The sequence below is a fragment of the Chelonoidis abingdonii genome, chromosome 13 (assembly GCF_003597395.2).
Source record: "Chelonoidis abingdonii isolate Lonesome George chromosome 13, CheloAbing_2.0, whole genome shotgun sequence".
Lineage (NCBI taxonomy): Eukaryota > Metazoa > Chordata > Testudines > Testudinidae > Chelonoidis > Chelonoidis abingdonii.
The window spans coordinates 26691306-26715841 of record NC_133781.1 but is presented as its reverse complement, the minus strand read 5'-3'; the positions used below and the strand labels follow the sequence as shown (position 1 = coordinate 26715841).

General features: G+C 47.2%; 1 protein-coding gene across 1 annotated transcript in view; it reads left to right on the top strand.

Moving 5' to 3' along the window:
* Positions 1–23955, top strand: part of FAM20A (FAM20A golgi associated secretory pathway pseudokinase) — a 41794-nt gene extending 17839 nt beyond the window's left edge. The window contains exons 2-11 of the mRNA XM_032797157.1: positions 4255–4439; positions 5565–5615; positions 7068–7146; positions 9149–9241; positions 14185–14300; positions 15651–15831; positions 16593–16702; positions 18116–18197; positions 18815–18874; positions 23280–23955. Of these exons, the coding sequence (XP_032653048.1) occupies positions 4255–4439; positions 5565–5615; positions 7068–7146; positions 9149–9241; positions 14185–14300; positions 15651–15831; positions 16593–16702; positions 18116–18197; positions 18815–18874; positions 23280–23544 (1222 nt within the window). The 3' untranslated portion in view covers positions 23545–23955. The remainder of the gene's footprint in view (positions 1–4254; positions 4440–5564; positions 5616–7067; positions 7147–9148; positions 9242–14184; positions 14301–15650; positions 15832–16592; positions 16703–18115; positions 18198–18814; positions 18875–23279) is intronic.
* The last annotated feature ends 581 nt before the right edge of the window (positions 23956–24536 follow it).

The window sequence follows — 24536 nt, the reverse complement described above, 5'->3', positions numbered from 1 at the left end:
CTGTTCCATTGTTGGGCCTCTCACAGCTGTGCTTTGGTTTTTAATGACACTGAGAGCCACCCACCAGCAGGAACTAGCCTAAACCCAGCAAATGCGTGGTGGTGCTATGACCGTGGCATCCCTAACCTGTGTGACAGTTAATATACGGACAGTCCTGCAGCTTGCTCTGGGTGTAGCAGGAAGGAAATATAGGCATGGTCTGTGTTTGCTCCCAGTCAAAACTCCAGGTGACTCTCATGGGAGATTTGCCTGAGGAGGGTTCAAGCAGGAAGGGGGCTTGAGTACTGTGGTGGAACAGAGGTGATGGTATGTGACCAGGAGAGTCGAACAGCTCCGGACGCAACCTGGAGTAGCTAGGGTCACTTCCTGATCACCACAAATGCCAGCACTGCCTTCGTTCGCTCACTAAATGAACATGTCGACGGCAAGTGTGTGAAAGGGACAATGGAGAGGGAATCTCCAAAGCGGTGTAGCTAAGCTAACAAGGGGGCCTTTGCAGAGCTCATCAGTTTAAGGCAAGGCCAGCCCTCCTGACTGTGCTGATGCAGCTCTCCAGCGAGATTACATTTTCAAGGTCTGCGTTTAGAATGACAGGTTTCTGAAAGCCTCATTAAATTGGCTGTTAGTTACAGTGCGTCACAAGATCTGAGGCACGCCACAGCCAGATCTATAATTCCCTCGTGCGCTGGGGGGGCGGGAGGGGAGTAGACGTTTTATGAGATGTTCTGAGAGGCTCCGACTCAACAATGGCAAAGAAACACTATTTAAATACCATTTTCTTTTCTTTATGGGGCACTGCAGAAGAACATATGCTCTAGCAAGGACGAGTCCCTTGTATCCCCTGGAAGAGCTCTGTTTTGTGGATACAAAAGCCAACAAATGATCTTAAACTGGAAGTTTGGAAAGCTGCCATTCACCGTCTTGGTTGACTTTTCCCAATTTGCCCTCGCTTCCCTTGTCTGTGCCATCTAGGACTAGTTCTCTGTACCGTGTGCCTGCACCGTGAGAATTCTGTGCTCACTCTCGAGCTCACTATATTTTACCACCTCCCCTTTCCACTCTGGCCAATGGTTGGCACAGAATCAGTTAGATGAGGAGATGTTTCAGGCACACTTATGCCATCTGGGGATCATGTAGGGCAAGGACTATGACAGTGAAAGAGGAAGCAACACGGGGAGTGGTGAAATCTCAGTGATCTTGTGGGGTGGGAATATAGACAAGAAACTAAATCTCTGCCAAAATAAAACACTCTGCTGCATAGACCTGGTCAGAAGACTTCTGAGGAAGCTGTTTTTCATCGGAAAACACCATTTAGACTAAACCAAAGTTTGTCATGATGTCGCATCAAATGCAGCAAAACCTGATTTTGGAAAAAAAAAACTGGAAAAGCCTTTAGAAAATGTTGAAATGGCCTATTCTGACATTTCCAGAACAAGGAGGTTTGATTTTTTCATTTTGAAAAGATGATTGTTTAATTTAATTTTAATTTTTTTAAACATTCCAAAATCAAAAAGAAATGATCAAAGTGAGCCATTTCAATGGACCTCAAACAATTTGTTGTTGCTGTTAGGAATTTCATTCCACAAAAATAATTGAAAGTTGGGCTTTTTGTTCCATAGACAAACTTTTTGAAATCCCAAATTTTTTCACAAACCAGAAGATGTGTTTGCCGACCAACTCTATGCACAATGCTCTCCTGGGGACATGCTCAGAGAATAAACCACGTGTAGCAGATGTTAGTCCTGTTGATTCATCCACTATTGGAATGCACTCAGCTGCTGTGAAGATGAACCTGGTATAAGAAACTGTATAAAATAGAATAGGCACTTGGCATTTTATTAGCACCAGTCATCTGAAGAGCTCAGGCTGCTTTTCAGGCATTAATAAATTAAGCCAGAGAAGTTTCCCACTGGCCTTGGCCCTAACGTACTTTGGTATGACTAGAGCCCTGAGAAACGATTACAGTGAATCCCCAACCCATGCGGAACATGGCCAGTAAGTTACAAAGCAGTGATTCAAAGCAGGTTTTCTGATGCTGATGAATCAGGGCGAGGGGAGGAGGGGAATCCTTTATTTGAGCAAGCTTGGGCAGATTTAGGGCTTGGCCCTGAAGGCGTGTGAAACCTGTGGTTCCCCAGGATTCCCATCCAACACCAGCTGTGACTCTGCCATTTCCACTGAGTTTAGCTTTGAATTTTGGGGCATTTTTCAATCCAAAATAAAACTTTGGACAGGAGTGGTGGAAAGGGAAGTACAAAAATTCTGCAGATCGTAACCAAAATAAATGTTCACGCAAACCCCTGTGAACTGAAACCACCCAGCCTCTCAGGGCTCTGATTTAAACACGCACCAGCTGGTAAGGGTCTCTAAGCCAACCCAGCCCAAACCCCACTAGACTGGGGAATTGCAAAGACATCATTGCAAATGGCAATGGCAAAATACACCGTATTCTGGGATGTATTAGCAGGAGTATTATAAGGAAGACACAAGAAGTAATTTGTCTGCTCTATTCTGCGCTGATTAGGCCTCAGCTGGAATATTGTGTCCGGTTCTGGGTGCCACATTTCAGGAAAGATGTGTACAAACTGGAGAAAGTCCAGAGAAGAGCAACAAAAATGGTTAAAATCTAGAAAACATGAGCTATGAAGGAAGATTGAAAAATGTGGGTTTGTTTAGTCTGGAGAAGAGAAGACTGAGACAGGACATGATAATTTTCAAGTACGTAAAAGGTTGTTATAAGGATGAGGGAGAAAAATTGTTCTCCTCAACCTCTGAGAACAGGACAAGAAGCAATGGGCTTCAATTGCAGCAAGGGAGGTTTAGGCTGGACATTAGGAAAAACTTCCTGTCAGGGTGGTTAAGCACTGGAATAAATTGCCTAGGAAGGTCGTGGAATCTCCCCGTCGCTGGAGGTTTTAAGAGCAGGTTAGACAAAGACCTGTCAGGGATGGTCTAATACTTAGTCCTCCCATGAGTGCAAGACTGTAGGTCCCTTCCAGTCCTATGATGCTATTCTCTGAAACGTGCCCTTTTCAAAATGACTCTCTTAGGTACTTGACTGCCCCCATCACTACAGTACCTGAAGGCCTTGCAATCTTTCATGGATTTATCCTTACAACACTCCTGTGTGCTAGGGAAGTGCCCCTGTTCTCCCCGGTTTGCCCATTAACATTCAGCAGACGCAGCTTCTTCCCACCCTGGCCTTTTCTCTCCTTTGTTCAGTTTGCTTTTCATTTTGCAGACATCTCTGTATGAGTAAGACCCTTCTACGGACTCTCCTTCCCTCCCTGCCTTCCAATCCCCCAAGAGTTTCATTGAACAGACTATCAGAAGATCCCGCTCTGTTGGCCCACCAGCCGGACCTTTCAGACTCATAGACTCATAGACTCATAGGTCAGAAGGGACCAATATGATCATCTAGTCTGACCTCCTGCACAAGGCAGGCCACAAAACCCTACCCATACACATTTATAACAACCCCTAACCCATGACTGAGTTATTGAAATCCTCAAAATTATGATCTGAAGACCTCAAGCTGCAGAGAATCCACCAGCAAGCGACCCATGCCCCACGCTGCAGAGGAAGGCGAAAAACCTCCAGGGCCTCTGCCAATCCGCCCTGGAGGAAAATTCCTTCCCGACCCCAAATATGGCGATCAGCTAAACCCTGAGCATGTGGGCTCAGGTGGGAAGCTATCGTAAAACTATGAAAACTTCTGCTGGTATCTCGTCCTTCCTCCCCCATTTGTCTGTTTATTTTCCTCTTGTGTATTGTCTCAATCCTAGATTGTGAGGCAGAGGCTGTTTGGCTGTTAGCTTGCCTGGAACTCCAGCAGGGGTCCCTAGCTACTACGCCAGTATAACCATAAAAAGGTAATGGACAGAATATTTTTGCTCTCTCTGGTTTGGCACAGAGAACACCACATTAGGAATAATGGTCACATGGTTAAGACATGACTTAGGACGCCTGGGTTCTGGTTCCAACTTGTCACCAGTCTTCCTGGGCAACCTTTGACAAGGCACTCTCGCTCTCTCTGTGCCTTAGTTTCCCCACCTGTAAAATCAAGATCATAATCCTTACCCACAGTGGTAAGGCAATTTGCTATCTCTGGCTGGAAAGCTCTGTATCGTGTGGAACTGTTGGTTAATAGTGTTTTCTCAGCTCTTTGAATACCAGCAGCCTGCTTGCTTTGGAGCACTAAAGATTTACATTCAGTGACATGCCCTTTTCATCGTATAACGTAATGTTTTTCAGGAGACATAAGCTTTACAGAGAGGAGCTCAACCTAACTTCTCCGGACTCACTGCTGCAGCTTGGGCGGGAAGCAAGCTGGCTCCAGTTCCACCTGGGCATCAGTCGCTATGGGCTGTATTCCAGATCCAGCCCTGCCATTGACAAACTTCTCCATGACATGCAAGATTTTAACACTGTCAGTGCCGGTAAGAGTTTCCATATACAGCAAGAGTCGAAAAAGGCTGCTCACTTGGCACCATAATAGAACTGATTGGAATCTTTCAAATGAAAGGATTTTTTGTAAAATGCATACACAAATTTAGTGACCATTTGCCAGCCTTGGGGTTTTATTTTTATTTTGTATAAAACTTTCTCCAAAACCTTATTGAAAATGTCACTGACAAATTTCAGCAGCATTGTCAACGTGCTTTTAAATAAGAAAAATAGGTTTTCAGTTTTTCAACCTGCTCCTAAGTGCCCGAGGGTGCGTCTACACTGCAAACAAAAGACCCGCGGCGGCAAGTCTGGGGCAACTGACTCTGGCTCGTGCTGCGGGGCTTAAGAGAGCCGTGTAAATGTTCAGGCTCGGCTGGGGCCTGGGCTCTGAAACCTAACGAGGAGAGAGGGCCTCAGAGCACAAGCTCCAGCTGTAGCCCCAGTGGTTCTCAACCAGGGGTCTGCAAGCAGGTTTCAGAAGGTCCGCCCAGCAGGGTTGGCATTAGACTTGCTGGAGCCCAGGGTAGAAAGCCAACCTCCATTACATGGCACTGAAGCCCAGGACCCTGAGCCCCACTGCCTGAGGCTGAAGCCTAAACAAGTTAGATTTGTGGGCGCCCTGTGGCGTGGGGCCCTGAGCAATTGCCCTGCTTGCTTCCCCCTAACGCTTGCCCTGGCTTGTATATGCAGAAAAACAGTTGTTGTGGCAGAGGTGGGCCGTGGAGTTTTTAGGTGCACCATGGAGTGGTAGGGCCTCAGAAAAAAAAAGGCTGAGAACCCCTGCAGCACACTGCTACCTTTACACCCACACACGAGCAGTTGACCCAAACTCTGAGACTTGCTGCCAGGGGGATAGTCACTTGTGAGAAGTGACTGCTGGGCTCATGCTGGTCCCTGACTCCGCTTTCTCTGAGAGTTGTACTGAGCCAGACACCAGACCTACCTGACCTTGCTTTATTTCGTTTGCATCTTGGCAAGTTGGTTAGCTCCAGCAGCACCAATCTCCAGCGGCACGTGTCTGTTTTGAAATGGCAGCGGCCGGGTCGTGAATAATGGCTAGAATGAGTCCAGGTTGAATGTGAATGATTCTCTCATCCCTTTTTCTTTCCATGCAGATTACAGTCAGGACGAGAAAGCTTTATTAGGAGCCTGTGACTGCACCCAGAGTAAGTGATTCATTTGTGTCGTCACTACTTGCAGCTCATTTTACCTCCTGGTACTAGCTAGCTTAGCAAACCTGACACCTTGTACGGAGAGGACATTTTTTTCTGTTAAATGCAATGCTTGTAGAAGAAATAATAGCTCTGAATTTTCCTTGAATCCCACATGAACATTTCCTGCTTCATTTGGCAATTCCTCAGCCTTTGTGCAAACTGCTGCCTTAAAAAATAAAGGTAAAAGTTGCAAATCCAACCCAGGTCAGTACTGAGCCAAAGCCCTTATCTCTCTGCTGGCTCTTTGGTGGCCTGTGTGAAGAAAGCTGATGCCCTGAGTTCTGTTTCTAGTGGAACTGGGATCCAGATCACAGAAGCACATGACCACAAGTGGGATTAATTGGTGCCTTTGCTTTCAGTCTCAGAAAGTGAGGCCAAAAATTGGGGAACTGCTCCCAAACTCATTGAATGCACTGGGAGTCTCTGCATTGAGTTAATGAGCTTTGAGTCAAACTCTGAGTGAGCATGGATGTGCATTAACCCCTAGAGGGGAGCCGTTGCAGGGCAGCATGGGGGAAGCTCACACTGCTCCATGCCCAAGCTGTACCTGCTCTGAGAACAAGCAGAGAGCTCCATTCTCCAGGGCTGTCTATGCAGCTTTGTCACTCAAATGCTGAGCTCTATGGCCCCAACCTTAAATGAGGGGGCGGAGCTTCAGTTTCCTTGCTAGGCTCCGCCCATCATCTCAGGATATAAACCCGCAGGCAGCTTTCACCAGCATGAAATTCACTTTAAATTGCAGTGGGTGCCAATGTAACACATATGTCACCCCGCATGGCGGCTGGGACCAGCTCTCAGCCCTGCTGTTCACTCTATTTTTTCTAAGAGTGTAATAACTTGCACAGGGGACTACATGTAGCACTCAGTGCCTGGTGAGAACAGCTGAGTAGCATACCACAGCCCATGCTCCAGGCTCCTTGCCCAACCTCACTTACGCTCCTGCGCTGTGTTGAAGATTTTACTAGAAGGCAGAATCCAGGCAGCCAGCTTCCACCTGGCACTCCCACTGCAGATTTTTTGACTTGCACGTACGCACAGCACCACCAGCAACTTTTACTCTCACTTATTGTTCAATAAAGGCAAGTGAGATGGAGAAATCTAAGATCACAGAGGAGAAATGTCAAATGGCTGAGGACTAGAAATGCTAAAGGAAAATAGTCTGCCTAGCACAGAGCAGGATCAGTGGAAATTACCGTGGCAAGAACTATAGGGGTGAGATGCAGCAGCGAATTAGCAATAAACAGACCATCTGGCATAAGCTATTTTATCCAGACTGAATTGGGAGATTTACTCATGTGGAGAAGGAAGATGAATTTCTCTGACACCAAATGATACTTAAGAAATATTTTACCAGTGTCAAATCAAGAATTTCCCACTCTGTTTTATTCTCCTCCCCAACGCAAGTTGTGAAGCCCAGCGGTGTACATCTGAAACTGGTTCTGAGGTTCCATGACTTCGGGAAAGCCATGTTCAAACCCATGAGGTAAGGAGAGTGTACGTACACATACGTATTAGCTCTAAATCACCTGCAGTCACTTTTGCCCAGAACAGCCTCACCTAGCAGTTAAGCAAGGTAGCCTATGCTATAATAAAGGCAATTGACCTCTGGCTTCTTTAGCAGAGCCATCTGTGCAAATAACGACTGACAGCAAACAACCCAAGATGTTTCAGCAGGGGACATGATGCAAGTGAATAGCTCCAGGCTGGAGTGGATGGGGTGAAGCAATGGGACACTGACAACCTGGCTTTGTAATAACGCAGGTTGACAAAGGACGTGGAAATTGCATTAGCATCTTTTGTCTCCTTTACTCAGTAACCCTTATCTTGATGGCTCAAAAGTCTTCCATAAAAATTAGCTGTCAGTGACTTTTCCCACTGTGTCACAGCTGTGCCTGGCACAGAAAAACACACAAAGTTCTTACACCTGTTGTTGGAAACCGGATTTGCTCACACTGCTGCCGATGCAAGACAGTGCTGTCTGTCATGTATGTGCTTGTGTGTGAGGTTGTTGAGGCCTATACATTTCTGCTGTTTCCCAGTAGAATTCCTGTTTTTCTTCGTTTGTTTTTTTATTGAAGTCCCAAGTATATTTCCAGGAGCTAGCTCCTGGTGTTGCTGGGCTTGAATAGCAGTTTTAAATTGCTTCTGCATTTATTTATACCCCTTTTGGCTCTTTACATTTATTTCCATTCCGATTGCTTTCTGCGCACTGCCTTGGCTCGGAATGATGGGCCAAGCTTTTCGGAGTTCAACTATCTGCTTATAATAGAGGCTCCTCTCCCTGTCTCTTTCCCCTATGGCTTGTCTCTATTAATGCCAAGAGGTAAAATATGTAATTTCCAAAGGCACTGACTGAGCTGTGGCTGGTAGGAAGGTATGTCTCAGCTCGCCTGCTGTGAGGAGATGAGGCCAGCAAGCTTTGGATTGCAGCATGCTTTCCTGTTAAACACATGAGCTTGGAGGACTGATTAGCTCAGGGGACATGGAACCGTGGAGACAGGAGACTCAGAATCACTATTTGGTGGCCTGAGAGAAATAAGCTGCTGGTCTCAGTCGTGTTGCTAAAGGACAGATGTCCACAGCTGACAGTAAGGGAATGGCTACATGCTATCAGGAGATGTGACTGCAGCACGGGTAGACTTCATTTACCTAGATCTCAGCTAGCTCTAGTAACTACAGCGGTGAAGCTGTAGCAGCATGGGTGGCTGCACAGATAAGTCCTCCTCCCCCAGGTCCCTGGCTGTATACTTGAGTGACCACTGTCACCACACATGCTGCAATCACACCTCCCAGTTGCAGAGTAGACATAACCCCTTTCACACAGCAAGCCTCTGAGTGCGACCCCCCCTTATAAATTAAAAACACTTTTTATATATTTAACACCATTATAAATGCTAGAGGCAAAGCGGGGTTTGGGGTAGAGGCTGACAGCTCGTGACCCCCCCATGTAATAACCTTGTGACCCCTTGAGGGGTCCCGACCCCCAGTTTGAGAACCCCTGCCCTAAGTCTTTTGGAGCCAGTCTCAGCAGGACCAAGAATGAAAGAGATGGGGAGAGTCAGATGCTTTGCCCCCTAGAGGTGGTGGTGAGGAGTCAGGCATGTTGGCGGGGCAGCCTGGCCCCAGGCTGCATGCTGCCTTGTGGGTAAACAAGGAGTCTGGGGCTGCCAATCCAGGCACAACACCCAGAAGCATCACCCACTTCCCGCCTCTCTCCGTATGTCTGCCATTCCAATAAATATTTGCGCACTGCTCTGTCCAGCTGCTGCTTTTAATCATTCCTGGCCCATCACCGGTGTCTTTTAAATGACAGCTGTAGCCTGATGTTCCTGTCCTTCGGCGAATGTCAGCACAAGCATTGCAGGTCTCTGCTGGTGCATGGAGATCTTCTGTAATGCTCACTACCCACCTTGCTCCCAGGTTTCTCCCATTCTTCCCCGGGTGTGTTCTCCTGGCCCGGTTAGTAATCCCTTCATTTCTTTCAGACAGGAACGAGAGGAAGAGACTCCAGAAGATTGTTTCTACTTCGTTGACTTTCAGAGGCACAATGCGGAAATAGCCGCCTTTCACCTCGACAGGTACTTGTGCCCAGAACACAGAGCTTCTGAGTTACTCCTCTTCTCGCTTCCTTGGGAGAAAAGCCATTAATTCAGTTCCTAAAAACCCGTAGTGCCCTGGGGGAATCCAAGTCATAGTATGGGCCTCCTCCTTCTTCTCATGGATGTTAATAAAGGCCAGCGTTTTAAGGGTATTTAGGCGCCTAACTCTCATTGAAGTCAAATTCTGGGCCGAAGAGTGTTGATGTGAGGAAGCAGGATTGGGCACTGCATGACTTGAGCAGCTTTTTGGCCAACATCAAGCACAGTGTCAGTCTAGTATTTCACACATCTTTCATTGCGGGACTATAGCCTGGATGCAAATCCCAATGGAGTCAAAGGAAAGACCCCTATTGACTTCACTAAGCTTTAGCTTAGGCACGTGCATGACGACGGACTTGATGATGAATTACCTGCAGTGAATGGGTCAGTGGCTTGCTGGCCTGTACCACTGGTGAACTGTCTTGTTTCTCCGAGACAACTACCCCAGCAGGGAAGTCAGAGTAGGAAATGAGACAGGGGGTCGATAGGCGCATGGGATTTAATAAACCTTTCCCTTTTTATACCCCGTTCCAGCCAAAGACTTCCAAGCACTTTACAAATGCTAATTAATTCCAACTCAGAGCACCAACTCTGTGAGGCAAGAAAATGTTTCCTCCATGCTATGAATGGGGAAAATGAGGCACAGAAAGGCAGGACTAGAACTCAGGAGTCCCGACTCCCAGTTCACTGTTCTGGCCAGGCCACTCTCTCTCCCATAGCTAATCAAAACCTCTGCTTGCCCTAAACTCCAAACGGTGGGATGTTGTCCCCTTCCTCCCTTGCAGTAGCTTCCAGCTACAATGGAGCCAGGGTTCTTGAAATGCAAACCCTTCCCTAGGAGGCTGACACTGCTTTGCAAGATCTGGAAACAGCACTGGCTGTGAAATATTGCTTTAAAGTAGCTGAGTGGCTGGACTCCATTCTGAAAACAGTCAGCCAAAAGGGGATACAATTAGAATCCCAGCTGTTATCGTACGTCCTCACGGCACAGATGGAGCCAGATTTTAGCGAGTCTTTACTTGTGAAAAACTCCCGTTGAGGTCAACGGCCCTTGATTATTGAGCTGCAGCGTTTAGGTCCAGATCCAGGTTTCAAACCCCTCCAAGTCTGGGAATGTTTGGATCTCACGTTTTTAACTGCAGTTTGGAGGGATAAAAGGCCATTTGCTAAATCCAGATTTGTTTCCATTTTCGAGTCAGGCCCATTTCCAAAGACCATCAAAGGGGACAGCTTTGCATTATGGGAAAAAGCTGCAGCAGCTCCTTGTGCCTAGTCATCACACATTTTTGCCCTGATCCTGAGATGTGCTTGATGGAAGTCAGTAAGAATTTGCAGCGGCTGAGATCCTTTTGGGATCAAGCCTTTAATCACACAGACTATCCTGAGTCACTTTTGCTCGCTGAGACAGGAAACAAACACCTGACAATGCAGGAGAGTTTGTTCCTTGAGCTGCCACTTCAGAGGGAAATGCAGAATTGCATTAGGCCTGTTTTCCATACTGTAAATTGTCCAGTCCCTCTGAAGTGAATTATCAGCTCCATTCAAAGTGCTCACCGATCTCTAGTAAGGCAGAACATTAATCTTGTCAGCCCTCACATTCTTTTCCTTGAAGTCGAGTTCAATTAAATAGGAGCTGGATGATGGGAGAGAACCTTTCATCTCTGAGTTACCTGTCCAAATTTGGCAGTTTCCATCCCATGTCTATTGGAAACCCGGTGATCCAGTGGTTTCAGTCCAGTTCCAAGTAGCCACATGTCCTCATTCCAAAAGCAGCCATGAGTTGGCAGTCTTAGCAGAGATAGCACAGATTAACCAACCCCAGTGGTGACTCACCCTTCTTAGCCCTCCTGGGGTTAGGGCTGGGGGCTGTTTGGGGTGTAAAGCCTGGTCGACATTCACAAAGTCGTACCAATTTAGTTAAACCATTACCTCTTTGTGTGTGGAGATTCTTAGATGGGTTTAAACTTGGCTTATAGCAGTTTAGGGCCCATCAGGACATTTACAGGTGCTGGCTAATCGATATTACCAGTTTTAAACATATGTAAAAGCATCCGCTGATCCAGTTTACCTATATCAGGTTTCAAATTGATTTGAATTAAACTGGTACAACTTCTGTTTGCAGCGAGCCCACAGTGAAACAGGCTGTGATCCTGAAGGGGGATAACCTGGTGCCCTTCACCAGCGCTAGGTTACAGGTAACAACATAAAATGAAATCCCATTGGAAAAGGAGCCAGCTTTCCTCTCCCTTAGGAGAGGTCCCACTAAGCACAAGGGAGAAGCGCCAAATTTTGCTACATTTTGCACTCCATCTTCTTCCTTTCACAAAGCCAACTTAAATGAGGAATAAGACTGGCTGTTAGGCCTGTAGCTGGATCATTCAAACCCTGGGTTAGGGAGTCAGGAGAACTGAGTTCTTTCCATTTCTAGCTCTGCCACTGCTCTGTGACTTGGAGCGACGCACCTAGACTCCCTGTGCCTCAGTGCCATCTAACCTCTCTGGGATGCAGTTTAACCATCTATAAAACAAAGCTAATGACATCAGCGTGACACCAATTTTTAAAAAGGGCTCCAGAGGTGATCCAGGCAATTACAGGCCTGTCTGCAGTACTGGGTAAACTAGCTGAAACTATAGTCAAGAACAAAATTTGCCAGATGCATAGCTAAACATAATTTGTTGGGGAAAAGCCAACATGGTTTATGTAAAGGGAAATCATGCCTCACCAATTTACTAGAATTCTTTGAGGGGGGGTCAACAAGCATGTGGACAAGGGGGACTCAATGGATATAGTGTACTTAGATTTTCAGAAAGCCTTTGACAAGGTCCCTCACCAAAGGCTCTTAAGCAAAGTAAGCAGTCATGGGATAAGAGGGAAGGTTCTCTCATGGATTGGTAACTGGTAAAAGAAAGGAAACAAAGGGTAGGAATAAATGGTTAGTTTTCAGAATGCAGAGAGGTAAATTGTGGTGTCCCCCAAGGGTCTGTACTGGGACCAGTGCTGTTCAACATATTCATAAATGATCTGGAAAAAGGGGTAAACAGTGAGGTGGCAACATTTGCAGATAATACAAAACTACTCAAAATAGTTAAGTCCCAGGCAGATTGCTAAGAGCTACTTAAGGAGCCCAGGCAACAAAATGGCAGATGAAATTCAATGTTTATAAATGCAAAATAATGCACATTGGAAAGCATAATCCCCACTACATATAAAATGATGGGGTCTAAATTAGCTGTTAACACTCAAGAAAGATCTTGGAGTCATTGTGGATAGGTCTCTGAAAACATCCACTCAGTATGCAGCCGCAATCAAAAAAAGCTAACAGAATGTTGGGAACCATTAAGAAAGGGATAGTTAATAAGACAGAAAATATCATATTGCCTCTATATAAATCCATGGTATTCCCAAGTCTTGAATACTATGTGCAGATCTGGTCTCCCCATCTCAAAAAAGATATACTTGAATTGGAAAAGGTTCAGAAAAGGGCAACAAAAATGATTAGGGGTATGGAACGGCTGCCGTATGAGGAGAGATTAATAAGACTGGGACTTTTCAGCTTGGAAAAGAGACGGCTAAGGGGAGATATGATAGAGGTCTATAAAATCATGACTGGTGTGGAGAAAGTAAATACAGAAGTGTTATTTACTTTTTCTCATAACACAAGAACTAGGGGTCACCAAATGAAATTAATAGGCAGCAGGTTTAAAACAAATAAAAGGAAGTTCTTCTTCATGCAGTGCACAGTCAACGTGTGAAACTCCTTGCCAGAGAATGTTGTGAAGGCCAAGACTATAACAGGGTTCAAAAAAGAGCTAGACAAGTTCATGGAGGATGGGTCCATCAATGGCTATTAGCCAGGATGGGCAGGGATGGTGTCCTTGGCCTCTGTTTGCCAGCTTGGGAATGGGCAACATGGGATGGATCACTTGATGATTACCTGTCTGTTCATTCTCTTTGGGGCACCTGGCACTGTCCACTGTTGGAGAACAGGATACTGGGCTAGATGGACCTTTGGTCTAACCCAGTTTGGCCCTTTTTATATTCACCTGCCCAATTTTTTAAAGTGCTTTGAAGTCTGAAGAGGAAAGAGGCTAGATACCAGGGAAATATTGTGTTTTTTTAAGTTCTCTGTAATTGACAAGCTAAATCCAGTTTCATGATTGATTCTTGGAAGCTGAGTGCATTGCTCACTGTTTGCATCATAGCATTTCTGATCCTGTCCAGTGGTTACTGACTCAGGAATCAGCGATGGTTTTTCACTCCCAGCGTCATTAAAAATTCCCTCAGCCCCAGGCCGCTGATTATCCGAAGTGAGATCAGTGAGATGAATCAGCTGAGACAATAGGCTAAGTGGCTCCTGATGTGTGCGAGCCCCTCCCAGCTTCCCACTGTCTGTGCTGTGCTGTGCTGTAACAGGTTCAGCCCATCTCTGCAGAGTGTCAAACACAACATTGTGCAGGTCCTTGTCAGTCTCTCACCCTTGAAAGAGACAACAGACTCATATGGATACACGATCAATTGGCTGGGGAAAAGATGCTTAGAATTACAGAAGATCCTGGATGGAGTAGCCAAAATATCTCCAAACTCTTACAAGGCCCATCTGTCAAAACAGCAAATCCCAGATCATACCTCTTTTGGTTTGGAGCCTAAAATAGGCTTGCATATTTGCTAGAGATCACACAAGAAAGATTCACAAGTGCTGTCAGACTTTTAAAAAGGAGCGTGGTTTCAGAATGGAAACAAGCTCCTTCACATGGAGCGGGGTTTGGATTCAGTTGCTGGACCGCTTTTCCAGCCCTCCCATGTGCTGAGAAATCATCTCCCTTCCCCACCTCCCGGACTCTGCTCCAGGACCCTTTGAGTGACACGTTTTCGCTTTTGCCCAGGATCCTGGATTTCCGACGGGTCCCGCCCACGATCGGAAGGTTGATCAACGTCACCAAGGACATCCTGGAGGTCACCAAGAATGAAATCCTACAGAGCGTCTTTTTCGTTTCACCTGGTATGTGAATGAAGGTGCAGAAGCGAGTTCCTTTTACGAATACATTCCTCAGTACCAAGCTGATGGGGAAAGAGGTGTACGCAAGAAAGGTCCAGAGGAAGTGTGTGCTAGATGCTGCACTGGAGAGATCACACTCAGCATGACACATGTTTACGATAATACCTCTATAGTTTCTTCCATCAAATCAGGGCTGCGTAGTAAATGAGGGTGTTGTATTTGGCACCCCTGTCTCATTTGTTGCAGAAGATAGAAGGTATGTGGTGAATGAGACAGAGTATTGCAGGAAGAGAAAGGGATGATCCCATGGTTAAGGCAGTGGAATGCTGGGCTGGAGAACTGGATTCTATCCGTGTATTTAAAGACGGTATTGTAAGGCACATGCACAAAGGGGCTGAATTAAGGACAGGCAACTCTAAATCTGGCATCACCTAACTTCTGAGTACTTGACTCGGCAACCTTAATAATAGTCTGTTACTGGGGTTTGGTGTATGTAACATTATTATGCAGCTAATTAGAAATCAAGTGGAGAATAACAGGTGGGCTACACCCACCACTCACACTCAGATTCCATCCTGCAGAAGGCAGTGGTGAGTGTGGGTGTGTGGGTGTGTGTGTCTCTCTCTCTCTCTGACATTATGACTTGCAGACTCTTCAATGGGTAGAGAGGTAAATCCTCAGCTAATGTAAATTGTTATAGCTCCACTGACTTCAATTTACACCAGCTGAGGATCTGGTCCAGAGATTGTTTTTCTTCCATCATTTGCAACTTTCCTACAGGATTTATTCCCCCTCCAGGGGCGCTAGAACAGGGGGGACCAGAGGATCATGGCTCCATCACTTTTTACTGTCCATAAGGGTGAGGGGGCGGAGAGGAGCGAGCAGGGGGTGGAGTCTTGGGGGGAAGAGGCAGCACAGGGGCAGAGGCTCAGGGAGAAGGGGCAGCACAGGGGGCGCGGGGCCACAGTTCGGGCACCAGTAGCCCCTCACTTTTAAGGAAGCGTCCGCCACTCCTGCCCCTCACAAGCACACACACATAGACATAAGCCAGTGCTGTATGCAGCTGGCTATAGCTAACGCTACAGCACACCATAACACATCGGTGGCCATCTAGGACTTCCTGTTACAATGCTAAATGTCATGGCGACTCAGAACTGCCTGGCAACACTGAGATCTTCCTGACGCATAAACACCACTTCCAGCACCTGAGTTAAAGGTGAATCTCCAATGAGTGGTGGCAGTGTAGGGCCTATGACCCAAAGCAGAGCCCTTCCAACCCCACCCAACAGAGGGCAGTGGTGGACATATACGGTAGCCAATTCATTATATTAACCAGCTCTGTTCTTCCCATAGCCAGCAACGTGTGTTTCTTTGCAAAGTGCCCATACATGTGCAAGACGGAGTACGCCGTGTGTGGGAAACCTCATCTGCTGGAGGGATCCCTCTCCGCTTTCCTGCCGTCCCTCAATCTGGCCCCGAGACTCTCCATCCCAAACCCCTGGATCCGGTCCTACTCGTTTGCTGGAAAAGAGGAGTAAGTGGGTAAACGCTGCAGCTAAGGAGGAGCAAGAAGGGAGCAAGTGATCGTGCACGGGGGTGAGCAGCAAAGGCCAAGACTCAGAGGCCACCTGCATGTAGCCAACCAGCTCCTGATGCCTGCGCCGGGTGCAGACTCTCTCCCTTCCCTTCTCTGGCTGCTGCTATTAGGATGGTTTTAACTCAGCCGAAGGGGAGTGCGGATTGGGGAATATCGCTGCTGTGGCCATGAGACAAGAAAACCTGCCAAGCAGGGTAGCCATCTAAATGTGGCAGGCACTGAGAAGCAGTGTGGGCCAAACTCAGCCCCAGTGGAAGCAGCTGGGCTGGCACTTGTCAGCAGAGCCACTACTGCTCATGCCAGCCTTGAATCCAGCCCTTGGCATCTCAACGCTGCCCATTCTCCGGGCTCTCAGAGTCATGGCAAGCAGGGCCAGCTTTATGACCAGCGAGGCCCAACTGGAATACTCGGCAGCGGTCCGGGGCTTCAGCAGCACTTTGGCAGTGGCAGCAGGGAGTCCGCTCCGGGTCTTCCACGGCACCGAAGGACCCCCTGCCGCAGAAATGCCGCCGAAGACCCGCGGAGCGGGGCCCCCTTAGGCACGGGGCCTGATTCTGGGGAATCAGTGTAAAGCCAGCCCTGCTGGCAAGGCAGTGCTGGCCAGGGCAACCGCGATCACACCCCTGCCTTTGAGTGGCTCCCAGATGATGTGTTTGAGAAGCCGCCTTGCGTTCACACTTCCCCTCTGTTTCCTGTAGGTGGGAAGTGAATCCACTTTACTGCAACACGGTGAGGGAGATTTACCCCTACAACAGCGGCAACCGGCTTTTAAATATCATCGACATGGCCATATTTGACTTCCTGATAGGTATGATGGACAGAATAATAATGAGCTCCTGCTCCCTCCCTTCATCTTCACCTCCTCCCTTCATCTCATGTCTTTCTTCCCTTCCCCACCCCCCAGTAATTCACAAGAACACTCAGTGACTCAGAAGCCAGTTTTCCAAATCTTACTCTTGCTCTGTACAGAAGATTTGAGAGACTCTTGCCATCTTCGAGGCTCCTTTCTCATCCCGCAAGCACACAATGCCCAGCCAACACAGAGCACCTCGGTGACCCTATGGACACAGGCAGTGCTTAATTTGGAATGAACAAGGTGCCGGGGCTCAAGCAGAGTTTTTACATTCATAACTGACACAGCAAGCCCAGAGGTGCCAGGGCTATGAACTGCCAAGCCCAGAGGGTGCAAGGGCTAAGGCAGTGGTTTTCATTATCTTTCAATAGCCTCGGTGGGTACATGTCTCCTCAGCTCATCTCTGCTTTATCAGCTCTCCTTCCTGGCTCTCTTTCCTACCCCTTATTGTCCCCTGGGTATGTCTCTTGCTTAATTTTGTTGCTGTCCTGTTTGGTGGCATCCCCTCCCCTGCTCAGCGCATGGCAGTTGATTCAGAAGGGCGCAGTGGGGCCAGAGAGCACAGAAGCATGAAAAGGTTGCTGCAGCCTGACCCATGTGTGTGAGCTGTGCTAGGGCAGCGACAGGAGCTCGGGGATGGGGGCCAGGCAAAGGAGGGTAAGCTTTCGTGTTTGCAGTACAGGACTGGGCAGATTTGGGGATCCACTGTCCCTCTGCAGTCTGCCCCCTTGTGGTCTTGTCTCACTAATCAGACCTTGGCTGCCAGGTTGAGGTCAATCGACACAGAAGTTTATAAGAGGTGCCAATATCCTTTCATCCAGGAATTTATATGCCCTCATCACTATAATACCTGAGCACCCTTGGCATAGACAGATGTCCATCTTCCACTCACTTTACAAGAGGAAGATCCAGGAAAGGGAGCCTGACCTAGTGAAAAAACAAATCCTGAAGTTAGCAATTCTGGGGTTCATCCCCTTAGGTGACCCATTTCACCTCACTCTGTGCCTCAGTTTTCCCGTCTGTAAAATGGAGTTAATCTCTCATAGATTCTCAGACACTGGGGTGATGCACCTCATTAGCCAGCATGGAGGTAATTCTATTACTGCTGGTAAAACACTTTGAGGTGAGATCCTGGGATTGGGGGTACCAGGGAAGATCAGACTATTACTACTGTCAGGTAACTCCAGGCCTCCTGACTCACAGCTGGTGTTGCACAAATACCACACCCCTAGCCAGGTAACCCTTGCTCAGTGCAGGCCTGAAGAATGACATAGAGGCAGTTTTCACCCTGGCCAGTTCAAAGGGGTACTCAGTCACTGCTCAGTGCATGGCAAGAGCAATATGTTCTCTTTCGCTCTCTCTCCAAAGGGAACATGGACCGTCATCACTATGAAATGTTCACTAAGTTCGGGGATGAAGGCTTCCTCATTCATCTGGACAATGCCAGAGGGTAAGGCACTCGCCCCAGCAATGACTTTTGGGGCACCTGGAATGTGAGATGGAGACACGAATGGGGGCTGAGTGCCAGGGGGCATGGGAGTAGGCAGACAGTGCTGGGGGTCAGATTGTGCTGGGAGGGGGGGCGTAAGTGGGGCCCAATGAAGCTGGAGGGTGGGCAGATGGTCCAATGGTTCAAAAGGGGCAGATGATGCTGGGGCCATGGGAGGGGGCAGGCCTCAGGTGGCACTATGAGTGACTTGATCTCTGCCCTGACATCCTACAATGTGTATCTAAATTTACTTTGGGAGAAGAATTTGTTGCCTATGAAAATGAAAGGTGTACTGCCCAGGCACGCAGAATGGTGATACAACCTGCCCCTGCACAGCACGCTCTAACCTGTAATATCCCTGCTCCTGCAGGTCCTGGCATCTCAGCCTTTCCAGCATGCCCCATGGCCAGTTTTGTTTCATTCTGTTATGTGAACCAAGGAGCAAGGGTCTGATCCAGCCCAGTGTTGAGTGCCTCCTCTGAACACTTCTCAGATAGAATCGGACCCTCTAATCACAGCTTTGTGCCCGGGGCATTGGTGGTAGCAGTGGTTCACCCTTTCCTTCGTTTGTCCCCTAGGTTTGGAAGACATTCCCATGACGAAACCTCCATCCTGGCTCCACTCTCCCAGTGCTGCATGTAAGTGAGATGGCAGGCTTGGTTAATTGTACTTGCTAGCCAGTCATGCTAGGGTAGTGACCTGTATTACCCCAGGGGAGTCTGGGAAGAGAGTTGAGACATTATTCTAATACTACACAATATTATAGCATTATGCCCTGCACAACTGTAGGATTCTATAGTGTTACCCTGCACAGTACCACGCTCTACAATGCTGCAACACACTATACCACAGTGGTCACCCGCCGGTAGATCGCGATCGACTGGTCGATCCTGGAACTCTGATTATCAATCGCGATCTCTGGCTGCTAAAAGTCCAGCAGTGCAGTGGGGCTAAAGCAGGCTCCCTGCCTGCCCCGGCCCCATGTGCTGAGTCCCGGAAGTGGCCAGTACACCTTACGGTGGTGCAGCCCCTGGCGGGGGTGAGGGAGGGGTAGGGAATCTCCATGCTGCTCCTGCCTGCACTCCCATTGGCCAGGAACAGGGAACTGCAACCAGTGGGAACTGCGGGGGCGGTGCCTGGGGGCAGCGGGCAGAGCCATGTGTCCCTCCCACCTTAGGGGCTGCAGGGATAGCCGCTTCTGGGAACGGCACAGGGCTGGGGCAGGCAGGGAGTCTGCCTTAGCCCCATTGCACCGCAAACTGGGAGCCCCCCAAGGTAAGTGGCCCCTGTCGGGAGCCTGCACCCCAACCCCCTGCCCCAGCCCTGAGCCCTCTCCTGCACCCAAACTCCTTCCCAGAGCTTGCGCTCCTCACCTGCACCCGCACCCCAACCCCCTGCCCCAGGCTCAACCTGGAGCCCCCGCCCACACTGCAAACCCCTCAGCACCAGCCCAGAGCCCGCACCCCCTCCCGCTGCCCCAGCCTGGTGAAAGTGAGTGAAGTTGTGGGAGACCAAGCAATAGAGTGTGGGGGGAATGATATGAGCAGGGCGGGGCCTTAGGGAAGGGGCAGGACTTCAGGGAAGGGGTAAGGCACATCCTGGGTTGCGCTTAAATTCAAAAAGTGATCTTGTGTGAAAAAAGGTTGGAGACCATTGCTCTAGCGCTACCCAGCATAATATTATAGTACTAAGCTCTACAATGTGGCAGTAGACTATAATATTGTAGAACATTAGCCAATGCTTTCCATTTCTCTAGTGCCTTTTCAGCATCTTACATCATATCAAAAAAGCCCAACTGGGCCACCCAGCACCCCAGGCGTTACATAAGGAACATGAGCTTTTGACGGATTTGGTGCAGAAGAGCAATTCTTTGAAACAGCCGTGCTTTAGTAATGCCAACAAATGTTGGTGGCCAGGATCAAACCTGGGACCTCTGGCGCTTACTGCATGAGCTAAAAGACACCTCTCTCTTAGCCAAGGCTGTTGCAGCCATTAGAGGGGGATAGGTGCCACACCCAAGCAGGTCTGGGTTATACTTTCTTCCCTAGAGGTTGGGTAGCTGATCTGTACATAGGCTTGGAACGACTGGATTTTTATCAGTAAATGTCCACACACATTGATTTCACCATGCACGCAGAAACCAATTAAAAAATATTTCCACGGCTAACAATCAAAATGTACAGATAGGCAATGTCTGAAAAATGCTGTTTGAGAAATTATCAGGGTTTGATTTAAGGCTATTTACTTTGTCTATTGTGATGGGTGACATTGTCAAGTGGTCTTTTAATATTTATAAAGCATTAGCTTTTTTAATTTCACCCTCTGCTGTCAGGCAATAATTATTGTGTGACCTGCCCCCACCATAATTTCATTCAATGGTAAAATCAGTACAAATCAGGGATCAGAGGCTTAACACCCACTATTTTGCGTGACTGTGAAAATTTTAAATCAAACACACACACTTAAAAATAAACCTCGATCGCCATCAAAATGATCAACAAATAAAGGCATAAGGTGAATTTCAGACTCAATTCTTTAGAAGCCTTCCCGTAACACTCAGACAATCTGTGCCTTTTAAAGACCTGGGAGAACGTTGATATAGTTAATCAGTCTGGTTTCCCCCTCTCCAAGTAATTAAAAAGCGCTCATACATTTTACTCTTTGAATCCTATCTCAGCTACTCCCTTATTAATTCACATAAATCAATAGCTGAAAGTTAAATGAAAGAGCCATGGTGAGCACTGCTGGGCCCTGTGGTTTCTCTTTAGGAAACGTCTAACCTATTTCTTTACCATTCATGCACTTGTATTAGCCAGGTCAAATGTTAAAAGCAGCTATTCGCACCTAGCGAGATTTTTAATTTACAGTCAGAGGATTTCAGTAAATCCTTCCCATGGATTTCTATTCCGTGTGGTTGAAATTAACTACTCAGCAGTTGGCCAGACCTGCAATATCTTCACAACTCCATCAGCCAGGGGGCATTTTTAATTTGGCCCTTTGTAAAATGTAATGGGTACACAACCTATCCCCTGCACCTTCCAAGAGCCAACTAATTGCATCATACAGTAAGAAAGCAACTCAAGCACCTGTAAGGATACATACCCATTGTGCCTTCTATTTTATTCAAGAGAATAAAATGGCTCTCTAGGAAAGCACAAAAGTGACAGTAATACTCCTTAGGGCCAGAATGCTTCCTTCTGATCATCTAGCCCAGTGGTTCCCAAACTGGGGTTTGCGAACCCCTGGGGGGTTGCGAAATGTTACAGGGGGCTCTCGGGAAACAAATCCCTAATGGCAGACAGAGCTGTCCCTAGGAACCCTGGGCAGCACAAGGCCAGCAGCCTCAGGCCCCTGGACTTCCAAGAGCTAAGCAGATCAAAGCAAGCATCTCTATCCCACTGAGGAGATTTCAACTTCAAGATTCCTTATAAGAAATGGAAAGGGAGGTGGATATTTTTTGCTGTTTTTAAAATTAAATAAGCAGCTAGTCTTGTTTTTAAAATTATGAAGAACAAGTTTAAGCTTTGTTGTAATGTGCATTGTTTGCCTGGACTGCTCAAGACCTGAATGCTTGTGTAGGAGGAACTCTGAGATGGTTTCTTCAATACTTTTATGCTGTTTCACATCTGATATTAGCAGGAGCCTTGTCTTATAACAGGCTTATTCAAAGTGATACAAGCTACAAAAGTGAGATCTTGGAAGAGTATTGCCATTCTCATAATGTAATAAAAATACTGTAATAAATAATAGATAATAAATAGTGGGTAATAAGCATGTCATAAAAACATTTTATATTTCCAAGATCACTGCTTTTATAATTTATACTCAGATAAAGGAGAAAATTCCTGGAAATATTCATTTTTAGGAGGGGGGTTGTGAGACTTGACATTTTAGTGAAAGGGGTTCACAGATTGTTAAAGTTTGAGAACCACTGATCTAGTCTGATTTCCTGTGTAACACAGGCCAGAGAATTTCACCCACTCATTCCTGCATGAAGCTGAAGAACTTGTGGTTCTACTAGACAAGCACAGGCCATACCCTCACGATGGAGTAAAATCTACGGATTTCAGGACCAATTTAACCCAGCTGAGACTCTGGCCCAGCTTTTATTTAAAAAAAGACATCCTTGTAGACTTAATGACTGTAATGGAGAAGCTTCCAGCTCCCTTAACCAGCTGCGCCAAAGTCCAGTCCCCTTCACCGTTAACCATTAACATCTTATTTCCCCTTTGAGTTTTTTCAAACTTCAGCTTTGTATTGTGCCTTTGTCTAGTGGACTAAAGAGCCTGCTAGGGTCAGGTAAAGGTATTTATACACATATCCTGACCTATGTTCTAGTCCAAGATGTTGCTGTTACCATCACTTATAAAGTGCCCTCAGTGGTTTTACAGCTATACAGCAAAAGAGGTTCTTTCTCCAAGCTCAAAAAAATCTAAAGCTAAGCAGAGAGAAGACAGAGTGGTACTTGGCAACCTTAAAGGGCTTCTCCTGGTTGGTAAAGTGATTAGAGGTTCTTGGCTCAAATCCCATATAGCTACGCTAACATGTATCATCACGACACTTCTGTTACATTACATACTGCAATATTTTAAAGGAACTGAGGCCTGGTCTACCCTGGGGGCGTTTGGGGGAGAATCAAAGTTACCCAGCTTCAGCTATGTTATTAACATAGCTGAAGTTGATATACTTAGATCTACTTACCGCACTGTCTTCACTGCGGTAGGTGGACTGCTGACACTCCCGTCGACTCCGCCTATGCTTCCCGGAGTCAACAGGAGAGTGCTTGATTTATCATGTCTTCACTAGATGCGATAAATCAACCCCCACTGGATCAATCACTCTGGAGGTAAGTGTAGACATGCTCTGAGTGTTCTGCAACCATCTGAACACCACTTTGTCAAAAATACTTTGACACAAAAAGTTAATGAAACCCATTCTTGCCGTTGTCCACTAGCAAATTGCTGGGCTGACACAGCAGCTTACTGCTGGCAGGATACAAAGAGTTGGTGTAAAAGAGTCTGACCTGAGTCCTTGTTTTCCCAGAATAAAGAGGACAACATTATTACACCTGCAGCTCCTGACCCTGCCTGAGTACCGGCTCAGTGATGTCATGAGGGAATCCCTCCTGCTGGATCACCTTGCACCTGTCCTCACTGAACCCCACCTTTTGGCTTTGGACAGACGGTTGTGGCTCATCCTGAAGACCGTGGGGAAATGCATAGATGCACATGGAGAAGACCAGGTTGTGGCCAATGACACCAAGCAGCTGGAAGTGCCCTTTTTTGACAGAGTGACACCAACCAGCTAGAGCCTTAAATTTTGGGGGGGACAGGGAAGAGCCCCTGGGAGCCAGCAGGTGAACTTTAATTGCTGATAATTTTCACCTACACAAGCCTGTTGGATTGAGAGGGGAAGCTCTTTGGAAGGGCTCAGATTCTTACTGGGATTTTATGGTGATTGCCCCACTAAAGCTTCAGTGCATGGGGTAAACTTGTGCCAAGTACATTTGCAGGCCAGGGCCTGATCACTACACTCATTCCATGAGCTGCTGTCCTTCAGTGGAGCAGTACAGACACATCTGCTCTGTAACTGCAAGGCATGCCACTGATAAGAGCCTGGGCATTGGCATCTGCAACCGGCACAGGAGCTGCGTCCTGTCCTTAAGCTGCCCCAAAGCTGGATCCAAGAATGATGCTTGAATAAAGCAATGCTGAAAGGAAAACGTGCTTAGCAGGGCCAGGTTCTGAGAGAGAGTTCATGCCTTTGAGTCAAAGTAGCCGTCACTGCAAGCTAGGGCAGAATCTATCACTTTAAAGTCAAGAAGGCACATGGGGCCAGCTCAGCACCACCTGTCTACTACTCATGCAATCAGAAACACCTCCATCAGCCTTGGGTAAAATGACAAGCAGCTCCAGGTGAGTTATATGTCACAAGGCCCACGTCACAGAGCCAAATATTTGAGTTTTTCAGCTGGTGTTATGGGGGTGGGGAGGAAGAGAAATCGTGCCGTGGGTTGTAAGGGACAAGCAATTTAGCATTCATATTATTTAGGCCCCAGCAGTGCAGTTCTGCAAAAGAAAGAGCTTGACAAAGATGCAGCACTGTTAAATCCACTCAGCCAAGAGCAGGGCTGCTAAGCAAGGGGCTCTCAGGTTAATGTAGGCACAGAATAACAGTGTTAAAAACCAACATTTATTTAACCAGTTGTAAAGCAGTCCATTAGAACACAGTGGAAGCGAGCAACAGATTGAAATCTGCAGAGGTGGCTAGAGAGAATCAAAATATATCATAGGAACTGGA